We start from the raw sequence: 12,772 nt of genomic DNA on the forward strand, positions 1-12,772 counted from the left end.
GCTTGCTTCGTTTCTTTCCAGTTTTCTCAAGTCCTCTGCATTCAAGATACATGTCCCACAACCATGCAGAAAGGCAGTTCTAAAAGGGAAAGATCTTTGCTGTCAGCCAGTGGTAGTAGCTCTCTGAACTTTCTCCGCCCCATCCTTATTCCAGCTACTACACTTTCAGAGCAAGCACCTCTCTTGCTAATTACACCTTCTAACAAAAGCTATCAATTATTTCTAAGTGAGCCATTCCAGTGTTTAAGAGAAACTATTTTTGTGAGCTCCAAGTATGTACTGGTCCAGTGCCTCTATCACACATGAAGCCTTGCATTTGCAGACAGTCTGCCTGTCACTCCACTACATTCTTTGTATGTCCATATCTTATACTGGATACAGTGTATGGAGTTCATACCTACTCTGTTTCTGCATACTGAACAAGACTACTTTCTAGAAGATACCAGGATCCTGTCTTGTTTCCAACTTAGTACAAAACCTATGTCTTTGCTACATTTATCTTAAAATCCTCTCAGTTCTCGCTTCCATACCAGGAATTTCTTCTCTAATTCTTCTGTAGATCTAACTTTGAATTCTCGAACATCAGCATGCAACTATTCCTCTGTGTGTGTGTGTGTGTGTGAACCTCATAAGTTTTATGTTCTTTTTCTCATGCTTGCATCAGTTGGATGGGTCCTTTGTAACACACTGGCTCTTTGTATGCATAGACATATTCATATACAAAACAATGTAACTTCCAATGTTGGCTTTAGTTTCTAGAGTAAACCTGTTAAAATAACTTTAAAAAGTGGTTAATTATTGTTGTACATTAGCCTCACATAAAGTCTTTATTCACTCTCAGTGGGCCTGTGATCCCAGTATACATTTTTATTTCTTTATTGCCCACAAGGGGCTAAACATAGAGAGGACAAACAAAGACAGACAAAGGGAATAAGTCAATTAGATCGACCCCAGAACGCAACTGGTACTTAATTTATTGACCTCGAAAGGATGAAAGGCAAAGTCGACCTCGGCAGAATTTGAACTCAGAACATAAAGACAGACGAAATACCACTTAGCATTTCGCCCAGCATGCTAACATTTCTGCCAGCTCCTTGCCTTGAGTATACATTCTGTGCACCTGGAGTCCCTCTCTACTCCTTTCCTGCATATTGAGTACATCTATTTCCCTGATGACAGCATAGTCCTATCCTCTCTCCTACTTCCTAAAACTTTAAGTCTTTGCCAAGTTCCCTGCAAGGCCTCTTGAGTTTAGCTTTGTTTCCACATCTGGAATTTTTCTATAAACTCTGCTGTGTGGACTAAGTTTATCAGTATTTAGGAGTTCCCATGGACAGCTGATCTTAAACTTCTCTGTTATGTTATTTACAATATTTACATTAATTCTCTATTCTCTGTTATGTTTGTTTATCTATTAATTGACGTCAGATTGACGTCACACTTTTTTTACTTTCCTCCTGACAGCTAATACCATGACAGTGCCGAAACCTAATACTGCTGATGATGAAACAGACACACACACACACAGACAGACAGACAGGGGTATTTTTTGTCACATATATCCTAAGTTTAGCGAAAGCAAGTATAATTATAAATAGGTTTCCACTTGACAGGATAGGTTTACGTTTAAATATTCATTTAGATCATTTACATCCTGAACATTTGGATGTGGCTCCCCACCACTCTCTCTATCTTTCTCTCTATCTCTCTCTCTCTCTCTCTCTCTCTCTCTCTCTATCTATCTATCTATCTATCTATCTCTCCATCCATCCATCCATGCATACATACATACACACACATATATATTTATATTATATACATACAAACATAGCATGAGTCAAAAGTACTAAAATAAATTTAACTATAGGCGTAGGAGTGGCTGTGTGGTAAGTAGCTTGCTAACCAACCACATGGTTCCAGGTTCAGTCCCACTGCGTGGCATCTTGGGCAAGTGTCTTCTGCTATAGCCCCGGGCCGACCAATGCCTTGCGAGTGGATTTGGTAGACAGAAACTCAAAGAAGCCTGTCCTATGTATGTATGTATATATGTGTGTGTGTGTGTGTCTGTGTTTGTCCCCCTAGCATTGCTTGACAACCGATACTGGTGTGTTTGAGTCCCTGTCACTTGGCGGTTCAGCAAGGGAGACCGATAGAATAAGTACTGGGCTTACAAAGAATAAGTCCCAGGGTCGATTTGCTCGACTAAAAGTGGTGCTGCAGCATGGCCGCAGTCAAATGACTGAAACAAGTAAAAGAGTAAAAGAGTAGTCGAAAGCCTTAGATCTAGGAAATTATAAGAATGTAAACAGATCTTTATCTCTGCTTTTGATGTGACAGAAAAATGTAGCAGAAATGCTTGATTCATAATTTCGTAGATTTTTGAAAATTTTGAAAATTACAAAGAACTTAATAAAATAACTTTCTCATTTTCAAGCTGGCATTCAAAATATAATTTAACTAGCTGTATCGCCCGGCATTGCTCGGGTTTGTTTTGACCCTTTAGAATTGGAATTTTTGAAAAGTAAAAATTTTGCATTATGTAGCTTGTTATTCTCTTTAAGTGAACATTTTTCTGGTTGAAATACACCGAAAAATGGCAACACAGCAGTCAAAAAAATCGTAAAAAATAGGGATTTTCATAGAAAAAAAGCACCTTTTTGATGTAAATAATTTTTGGTGTTAACATGGTCCGATTTGAATTTTATCTTCTATGGAATGAAGAGCAAGCCTTCTTGTATCATACTCTCAATTTTGGTCAACTTGTGCTGCAGGGTCTTGGAGGAGATAGTGTTAGTTGAAGGCTACCAAACCTGCCACACACAGACAACTTCAGCTTTATATATATATATATATATATATATATAGATATTGGCCTGCTCGCTTAGCCAGCGGGGTGGCGTAATTTGAAGGCTAAAACAATGCGAAGCGCATTGTGACCAGCGATCTGTAACAACATCTGATAGCCCGGTTGGTCACGTGATCACGTGATATATAGATATATATATATGATAGTTTGATGGAGATTCAGGAAGTTTGTATCATAGGACCAGGCTGCTATTTTGCAGGCTGGAATCCAGTTTTGTGCAGCTGAAGGAACTTTAGCTGAGTTCTTTCATTATAGGCTTACATTAGATAAGATTCTTCTGGTTTATTTCCTTGGTGGTTTCATCGGTGCTGCATTGGTTATAGATACTAAAGTTAAAGGGTAGAAGAAGTTGAGGAAGCTGATACCTCTTCTAGCAACAAGCTCTCTCTCTCTCTCTTTCTCTCTTTTTCTTCTGTACACACACTCTCTCTCTCACACATACACATGCACACACACACACACACACACACTATCTCTCTTTCATACACATACATACATATATATATATATATATATATTTATATATATATATATATATATATATATATATATATATATATATATGTGTGTGTGTATATATACCAAATAGAAAACACCTACCAAATATAAAACACACACAGACACATTTACACACACCACAATAAACTCTGGTACCAATCAAAAACAGCTCCCACACACAAACACAAACACATGTATACACACACACACACATACACATATAGATGCACACAGGGACACACACACTCACACCATTCTGACCTCTGAGACCAGTCCCAAAAAGCCATTGAACCATGACAGACTAGCCCAGAAACAAAAAAAAATCCTTTCAATTCCACATTGCTCTTCTTTTCCCCCACCCCACACTAGCAGTCAGAGCCATATTGGATGAGATCTCATGACAGTCATTGCCATCTCCGAGACTGGAGCGAGACCTCACCTGCATCCATTTGCGATGCGCAAGATCACAAGGCTCACACACATGGACACACGGACACACTCATACAATCATTTGCATTCAAATAAAGAAGATATAATTACATACTTCTGAGTAAAGTTTTCATGGAAATACCATACTTTTCATTATTTCTACTTATTCTTTTGGCTTCTATTGTGGTCTTGTTAGAACCCTTGATGCTAAAATACGGGTAACTGAAACTAATATATTAAAATTGATAAATTTAATAAAAATCATTATAAATAACTTAAATAAATAAATTTAATAAAAATAGATTAAATAAAAATAATAAATTAAATAAAAATAATAAATTAAATAAAAATGATAAATAATAAATTAGATAATAAATTAATAAAAATAAATAAATAATTAAAAAAATAATAAATTAAATAAAAATAAATTAAATAAAAAATAAATTAAATAAATAAATTAGATAAATTTAATAAAAATCATTATAATTAACACTTTTACGAATTGTATTTACAATCAATTCTGTTTAATTAAATCAATGAGGTCATCATTTCGTCTCTGATATAAGTGAGTGTTTTATACCCGGTTTCGTATTCATGATATGGAAGGTAGAAATGACATCTAATTTGGGTAAGTCAGATCTTGTTAAGTCAGCTTCAGTTCGGCTGTGATCATGGGGGGTCTGCGGATCAAAGGCATCATCATCATCATTGTTCGACCGTGGTCAAGACAATGGAATTTACTATGTTACGCCAGAATTCACGGTCCATCATAGCATTACGGAGGTCCTGTTGCTGGATGCCTGTATTCCTGGAGATTACAACAGGGTAGGAGAGTGTGCGCCCTCTGGTATCGCGAGCAGATGGCTTCCAGAGGAGAAGAGTAGAAATTACCTTGTTTTCAGCTCTACAACAATGTCCAGCAAACTGGACTCTTCTACCTTTCACAAGAGATGATACAGGTGGTAATTTCCCATATATTTGTACTTTGGTTGGATGACGCTTCCACGAGAGATTTTGAGCTCTCATAAGGAGGCAAGTGTAAGTTCCATCCAACCGCCGCTCAAGCTTCTTTGATAACGTAGATTTCTGAGCCATATAGTAGAATTGGTTTGACTGTGGCTTTGAAGATTTTAAGTTTGAAATCTCTACTTAGATTTGATGACCAGATCTTATGCATATCATAACAGGCTGACCAGGCCATACCCTTTCTAGTTAGAAAATCTTTTTCAGATGATGAAGTTCCATCCAACCGCCGCTCAAGCTTCTTTGATAATGTCCAGGTTTCTGAGCCATATAGTAGAATTGGTTCGACTGTGGCTTTGAAGATTTTAAGTTTGAAATCTCTACTTAGATTTGATGACCAGATCTTATGCATATCAAAGGCATTCCAGCCATGACAATCCTGTCATATTCCCTTCCTAGACAGAGTGTATGTCAAACCACATCGACCAATGATAGTACAGTCTTATTTGAGATTGTAATAGAAGACATGATATTCCATCGACTCCCACCTGTTCTATCATTTGGAATCATGTACATTTTAAAAATAAAGAATGCAGTGTTTTTAGCTTTAAAAGACGAAACAGTTGCTATGCAACTCCAACTTGTGTCACACAGATGTGTTTTGGGAAAAAAGTGACCAGCTTAAAAGCATAGGTTCCAAATTTTTAATTAAAAAAATTTATACAAAGTTATGGTGGATAAAGTGGTAATTGGCACTCTGTCAGTTATGACGTCGAGGGTTCCAGTTGATCCGATCAATGGAACAGCCTGCTCGTGAAATTAGCGTGCAAGTGGCTGAGCACTCCACAGACACATGTACCCTTAACGTAGTTCTCGGGAATCCTGTATATTTAAAAAATAAAGAATGTAGTGTTTTTAGCTTTAAAAGACGAAACAGTTGCTATGCAACTCCAACTTGTGTAAACAGGTGGGTTTTGGGAAAAAAGGGGATTAAAGAAGGGGTGTCAGAAGACTGAGGTTCTAGATTAGAAATTTAGGAAATGAGTTTGTTACGAATGAGACACAAATTGGTTTATATCTGTAAACTGTCCTTTTAATTATTGATTATGAAAGTGTTCAAAAGACCAATTACAAAATAATTAAAAGATGTTAATTACAAGTAAAAAGATAATATATACTTCTCATTGAAAGTAAGGTTCTGTAGAACCCAGCCCTTCCATGGAGTTACAATGGCTTTGTCTTTCTGGAACCACGATGTAGAATTTGTTCCTATACCGTTGAAAACGAAAATACTTCTATTCCATCTTCTACTCAACCGAAATCTAACCTGCAAATAGAAAGTTAACTGATCCGTAATGAATGTAAGAAAGAGAGGGAAGATAGAGTGGTATAAAGAGAAAGGAGGAGGTTATGATGTGATACAGGGAGAGAGTAGGAGGGAGAGAAGGAGACAGAGGGAAAAATGGAGGAAGAGTGAGAGTAAGAGAGTGAGAGAGTCTGAAAGCAAAAGACAGAAGGATTAGAGAAGGTAGAGAGAGAGAAGAAGCGAAAGTGAGGGAAGATAGAGTAGTATAAAGAGAAAGGAGGAGGTTATGATGTGATACAGGGAGAGAGTAGGAGGGAGAGAAGGAGACAGAGGGAAAAGTGGAGGAAGAGTGAGAGTTAGAGAGTAAGAGAGTATCAGAGCAAAAGAGAGAAAGATTAGAGAAGGTAAAGAGAGAGAGAGAGTGAGAGATAGATAGATAGATAGAAAGAGAAAGAGAGATAGATAGATAGATAGAAAGAGAGAGATAGATAGATAGAAAGAGAAAGAGAGATAGATAGATAGATAGATAGATAGAAAGAGAGAGATACAGAGAAAGAGAGAGAGAGAAGAAGAAGCGAAAGTGAGGGAAGATAGAGTAGTATAAATAGAAAGGAGGAGGTTATGATGTGATATAGGGAGAGAGTAGGAGGGAGAGAAAGAGACAGAGGGAAAAGTGGAGGAAGAGTGGGAGTAAGAGAGTGTCAGAGCAAAAGAGAGAAAGATTAGAGAAGGTAAAGAGAGAGAGAGAGAGAGAGAGAGAGAAGGAAATACAAAATACCAATTAAAGAAGTGTAAGATTAAGATAGAGGGAGAGAAAGAATTTGGATTTAGGGGAAAAAACATGGGTGATTAATAAGACAGAAAATCGGATTAATAACTAATAAGTTATGATTTCGGAGTCTTTGTAAAAGATTCGTTGCATCTATGAGAAGTAGAAAACCCTGACGAAATCAGAACAAAAGCAAAAGATAAAAGCAGCAAGAATCAATCCCAACTCAATGTAACATTGATATTCTGTGGAGGTGTAGTGGATGCGTGGATGTATTAATAAATACATAAGTGCTTTGTAATAAATTAAAGATTTATTATCACTACATCAATTTGTAAGCAATGTTACACATCGCTTGTACAAAATGCATATTAAATAGTGGTTGCAAATAATACATATTAAAGGAATGCATAATACAGGATACACATTAAAGCAGAATATGTTTGATGGTGCGTGTGTGTGCGTGTGTGTAAATCATGCATGACAGAGTCACCTTTCTGATTATTCTTTCGTCGTCCTCATAAATGCGTGTCGTTCTCTTAAACGTTGGTTCGGGTTCTCTCTAGATACCTATTTCTCCGTTCTATTTATAACATCTCAAATAGCCAGAAAAATAGATATACCGCAAGAGTGTTATTGCGTACAGTAGGTCGCTGGTCGTCCTGTTAAACTTCGCCTGACCTGCTCGGGTCAGAGGTCGAAGGGAGACGATCCATCATTTTTTGTCAGAACAAAGAGATTCTGATTTCGCGCCTTTTTGTGCATTGGTATTTTACGACCAATGATTCTTGGGTCTGATTTCGAATCCAAGCTTTGAGAAGGAAGTGCTAATTCTTACACTACCCCCCTTCTAGTGAGAAAGCCACAGAGATCGAACGATATTGGAAATGTATTATTATTATTATTTTTATTATTTATTTATTTTTTTTTTTTTGATTGTGTGCATGTAGAAAAAAATTTTTTTTACACATTGAACGATAAAAATATGGATGAAAGGTTTACAATTTGTATGTGCTATATGGTGGGCAATATGTATATGTGCCCAGGCAGAATTATGTTGGCGCGTTGAAAGAGATGTGCGTCTATTGATTACTCGACCTACTAGAGGTCTAATAGAGACAAGGTATCTTTCAGTGGCGAAAAAAAAAATCGAGTGATAGCACGCATGAGAACAAGATTTGTAAATGTGTGTGGATATACAGTTAGCAAAAAAATATATTTATGAGAAAGCAAACATTTTGAAAAGAAAACAAAAAATATGTACATGCAAAAATGAAAGAAATGTTCATCGGCAAAGTTCGATTTTGAAATGTTCCGTAAAAGTTCATACAGACAGTTTTTGTTTTCATTTTTTTTTTCTTTACGTACACAAATGTTCTTTGATTTCTCTGGGTGGGTGATGCAGTTATGTGTTCATTAGGAAGATGGATACGTTAGGAGTTCAGAACTTACCCGAAAAACTTGCACAAACCTTGCTGGCCATCGAACTGTTCTTCCTGATTTGGTGTGTCGGGGTTGTGCAGCATCTGTGGTGTTCGCTGGAGTTGCCGAGTCTGTTTGAGGAAAAGAGGGGACTGAATGTAAGTCCTCCTCGATGAAAGCTTTTTTTAAACGATCAATCGAGACCGTATTTCGTTTACCTCCAATATCGAGGACGAAATACTTGGGTTCTCTTTTGATGACCTTGTAGGGCCCGGAATATGGTGGTCGAAGTTGAGAGGGTATCCCATCATTCCTCACGAAGACATGAGTCCATGTGTTGATATCTTTTGGGACACGTGAAACGACGTTCTGTTGTCTAGGGCCTGAGGGTGATACTTGCGACATGGATGTTCGTAATCGGTGCACATATTGTTGTGGGTCAGGGAAGTTTTGTGAAACAGGTTCGATCATCTGCCCAGGTAAGGTGAGTGTTGTGCCATAAACGAGTTCGGCCGGAGTATATCCCAGTTCTTCCTTAATCGTGGATCGAATTCCAAGGAGGATGAGAGGGAGATGTTCCAACCAGTGAGAACTGTCTGGAGCTGCTTTTATAGATGCCTTGAGTTGGCGGTGAAAGCGTTCCACCATGCCATTTGCTGCAGGGTGGTAAGCTGTAGTGCGGGTGTGTTTACACCCGAGGAGACGAGTCAGCTCGGTGAAAAGGTGGGAATCGAACTGACGTCCTCTGTCGGTGGTAATTGTTGCGGGTGTGCCAAAACGCGAAACCCATTGTGATATCAGCGTTTTAGCGACCGTTTCTGCTGATATATCAGATAGGGGCCAGGCTTCGGGCCATCGCGAGAACCTATCTACGCAAGTTAGCAAATATGAATAGTTCTGCGAAGGTGGCAGGGGTCCAACGATATCAATGTGAACGTGCTGAAATCGTGCATCGGGCTGCGAAAATGAACCGATTGGTGATTTTATGTGCCGGTGGATTTTCGCTTTTTGGCACGCAACACAGCACTTGGTCCATTCTCTGATATCCTTGTTGATACTGGTCCACACAAAACGGGTCGATATTAGCTTTTGAGTGGAGCGAATACCAGGATGTGACAGAGAATGTAGAGCGGAGAAAACTTCTCGACGATATTTCTGTGGTACATAAGGGCGTTGGTAACCAGTGGAAATATCACACCAAATATGGGCTGTGGATGATGGTAGTGGAACATGCTGAAATTTCAGAGATGACGAATTCCGGAGCTTTAGAAGTTCTTCGTCATTCTCCTGGTCAGCTGCTATACGTGCCAGATCAATTGTAGACGTGGTGTGGATAGCATTGATCTGCGCACGTGAAAGTGCATCGGCTGCCACGTTGGTCGTCCCTTTGATGTGGCGTATATCCGTCGTGTACTGCGATATGAAGTCGAGGTGACGAATTTCTCTCGGCGAATGGCGATCCGGTTTGGTGTTAAATGCGTATACTAATGGCTTGTGGTCGGTATATATGGCAAAATTGGTACCTTCTAGCATATGACGGAAATGCTTAACGGCCAGGTATGCCGCCAATAATTCCCGACTGAATGTGCTGTATTTGGTTTCCGCGGGTTTTAACCGCTTAGAAAAGAAAGACAACGGTTGCCATATACCGTCAACAAGCTGTTGTAGCACACCTCCGATTCCGGAATCGGATGCATCAACGAGTAAACATCGTGGGGCGTCTGGTTTTGGATAAACCAACATGGTAGCGCTAGATAACGCTTTTTTCAGGGCAGCGAAAGAAACGAGTTGATCTTCGGTCAGAGCTATATCTGCGTTTTTGCAGGTTCGCTGACGTAGCAAATCCGTGAGCGGTTGCGCTATTTCAGCGAGGTGGGGCACGAACCGTCGATAGAAATTCGCTAGACCGAGATATTCCCTTAATTTGCGGAGAGATGTGGGTGGTGGAAAATCCACGATGGCCTTGACTTTCTCGGGAAGGGGACGAATTCCATTTTTATCGACTATATGGCCGAGAAAATGAAGGGAAACAACTCCGAACAAACATTTGGTAGGGTTGATAACAATTCCAAATTGACGTAGTCGTCCGAATAGCAGGTGAAGGTGTTGATTATGCTCTTCGTCCGAGTTACTGGCCACGAGTATGTCGTCTATGTAGGCATAGACGAAAGGCAAACCTCTAGTCACCATGTCGATAAACCTTTGGAATGTCTGTGCCGCGTTTCGTAAACCGAAAGGCATACGCAGGAATTCAAACATTCCGAAAGGTGTAGTCACTGCTGTCTTTGAGATGTCTGCAGGTTCGACTGGGATTTGGTTGTATGCTCGCACCAGGTCGATTTTTGAAAAGATGCGAGCTCCATGCAGCGAGCTCGAAAAGTCCTGAAGAAAAGGCACCGGATAGGCATCACTGATAGTGCTTTTATTCAGTGATCGATAATCGCCGCAAACCCGCCAATCGGTCGATGATTTTTTTGGGACGCAGTGTATCGGCGAGGACCAGTTGCTGCTGGAAACGCGGATGATTCCGAGGTCGAGCATGTGCTGGAATTCCCGCTTGACGGCCTGGAGACGATCAGGTGGTAACCTTCTGGGCCTTGCAGCAACAGGTGGACCGCTGGTTTTGATGTGGTGGGTAACGTCGTGCTTTATCGGCTGGTTATGAAAAACTGGCCGGGCGACATCTGGATAATCATTCAGGATGGAACTGTGACGAGTCGTTGTCGTAAGCATTACAGTTGGGCTGACTGTGTCCATTCGAGCGGCTATACCGCGCACAGTAAGCTTGGTGGTGGTGTCGACAAGTCGTCTGTTCTTTATGTCTACCAGGAGACCGAAATGATGCAGGAAATCGGCTCCTAAGATAGGGGTCGGCAGTTTAGCGACGACGAATACCCACTGAAATGTGCGGCGTAGTCCTATGTTTAATGTTAGGGACTGTTCACCGTAGGTTGGAATGGGTGAATGGTTGACTGCCTGAAGACAGACTGATGTCTCTTTTCTTTTTCCAGAAGTGTTGGAGACTGGGATGATGCTGACTTCCGCACCTGTGTCAACCAGGAAACGCGTGCCTGTTACACGATCGCAAACGAAAAACAGGCGACTGTGTGGGTGCGAACCAGGAATTTCCGTCGCGTTCAATTCCTGGCTGTGCCGTTTCCCGAACTGGGTGAGGAAAACGAGCACGGTACCGTACATTTTTGTGCCCGTGTTCCGAATGTTCGGTGGTACCAACACGTGTCATGTGAGTTTCGGGTAGCACTGGGGCTTCGAGACCGTCTGCCATCTCGTCGAGATCGGCTGGTGCTTCGACGCTGGGGACTAAACTTTAGGGCTTGTATTTGGGCTGTGAGAATTTGTATTTGCGCAGCTTGCTGCGTCATTAATGCACGCAAATCCGAAATCTCTGAAGAACTGGTTTGTGCACGGAAAGGATTGGTACTGGGAGCGGCTGGCGTCACCGTCGATACCGTTGGATATCTGTGCGGTACTTCGGCTATTTTGTCAGCTAGCTCCGCAAGTTCTTCAAGGGATGTGTTTTCTCTGGTGGACGCGAGAACAACCTGGGTATTGGAGGGCAGACGCTGGAGAAAAAGTTGCTTGAAGATTTTTTCTGGGAGCGTCTCATCTCCGAGAAGCTGTTTCATTCTCCGAAGAAGCTGGGACGGCGTTTTGTCACCCAATTCTTCCGATATCAGAAGCTGGTGAAGTCTTTTTTGTTGGGATTCTGAGGTTCTGTTTATTAACGTGGTTTTAAAAACTTCATATGAAACAGAACCGGGTGGTGCCATGATAAGGTCGCGTATCACGTTCGTTATTTCTGGTGACAGAGAACTGATAACGTGAGAAAGTCGAGCCGCATCGCTCGATATTCTGTGAGAGGCAAACTGTGCCTCTATATGGTGAAACCACAATGTCGGGTCGTGGGTCCAGAATGGTGGAATTCTTAACGAGATCGCCGCTTGGAATGCCATGTCGATGTTGGCCGCTGGGTTTTGTTCCGGGAGATTCATTGTTTTTGTCGGAATTTTCAGTTGCTTCGTTGCTGGTGATGTGCAAACTGTAATTCTTCGACGCGGTTGATGAAGCTGGTTCCAGGGAAGGCGCGATTCGTTTTACGGGGTCACCAAATGTAGTGGATGCGTGGATGTATTAATAAATACATAAGTGCTTTGTAATAAATTAAAGATTTATTATCACTACATCAATTTGTAAGCAATGTTACACATCGCTTGTACAAAATGCATATTAAATAGTGGTTGCAAATAATACATATTAAAGGAATGCATAATACAGGATACACATTAAAGCAGAATATGTTTGATGGTGCGTGTGTGTGCGTGTGTGTAAATCATGCATGACAGAGTCACCTTTCTGATTATTCTTTCGTCGTCCTCATAAATGCGTGTCGTTCTCTTAAACGTTGGTTCGGGTTCTCTCTAGATACCTATTTCTCCGTTCTATTTATAACATCTCAAATAGCCAGAAAAATAGATATACCGCAAGAGTGTTATTGCGT

General features: G+C 40.5%; 1 protein-coding gene across 1 annotated transcript; it reads right to left on the reverse strand.

The window, feature by feature from the left end:
• Positions 1-11,390: 11,390 nt before the first annotated feature.
• Positions 11,391-12,266, reverse strand: LOC115210240. The gene has a single exon (XM_029778715.1). The coding sequence runs from the start codon at positions 12,264-12,266 to the stop codon at positions 11,391-11,393; it is 876 nt and encodes a 291-aa protein (XP_029634575.1).
• Between the last annotated feature and the right edge of the window lie 506 nt (positions 12,267-12,772).

Source organism: Octopus sinensis, linkage group LG4, assembly GCF_006345805.1.
Source record: "Octopus sinensis linkage group LG4, ASM634580v1, whole genome shotgun sequence".
Lineage (NCBI taxonomy): Eukaryota > Metazoa > Mollusca > Cephalopoda > Octopoda > Octopodidae > Octopus > Octopus sinensis.

Coding starts and splice junctions, on each gene's coding strand:
- LOC115210240 (XM_029778715.1), bottom strand. CDS start 12,266: ATGAATCTCCCGGAACAAAACCCAGCGGCCAACATCGACATGGCATTC.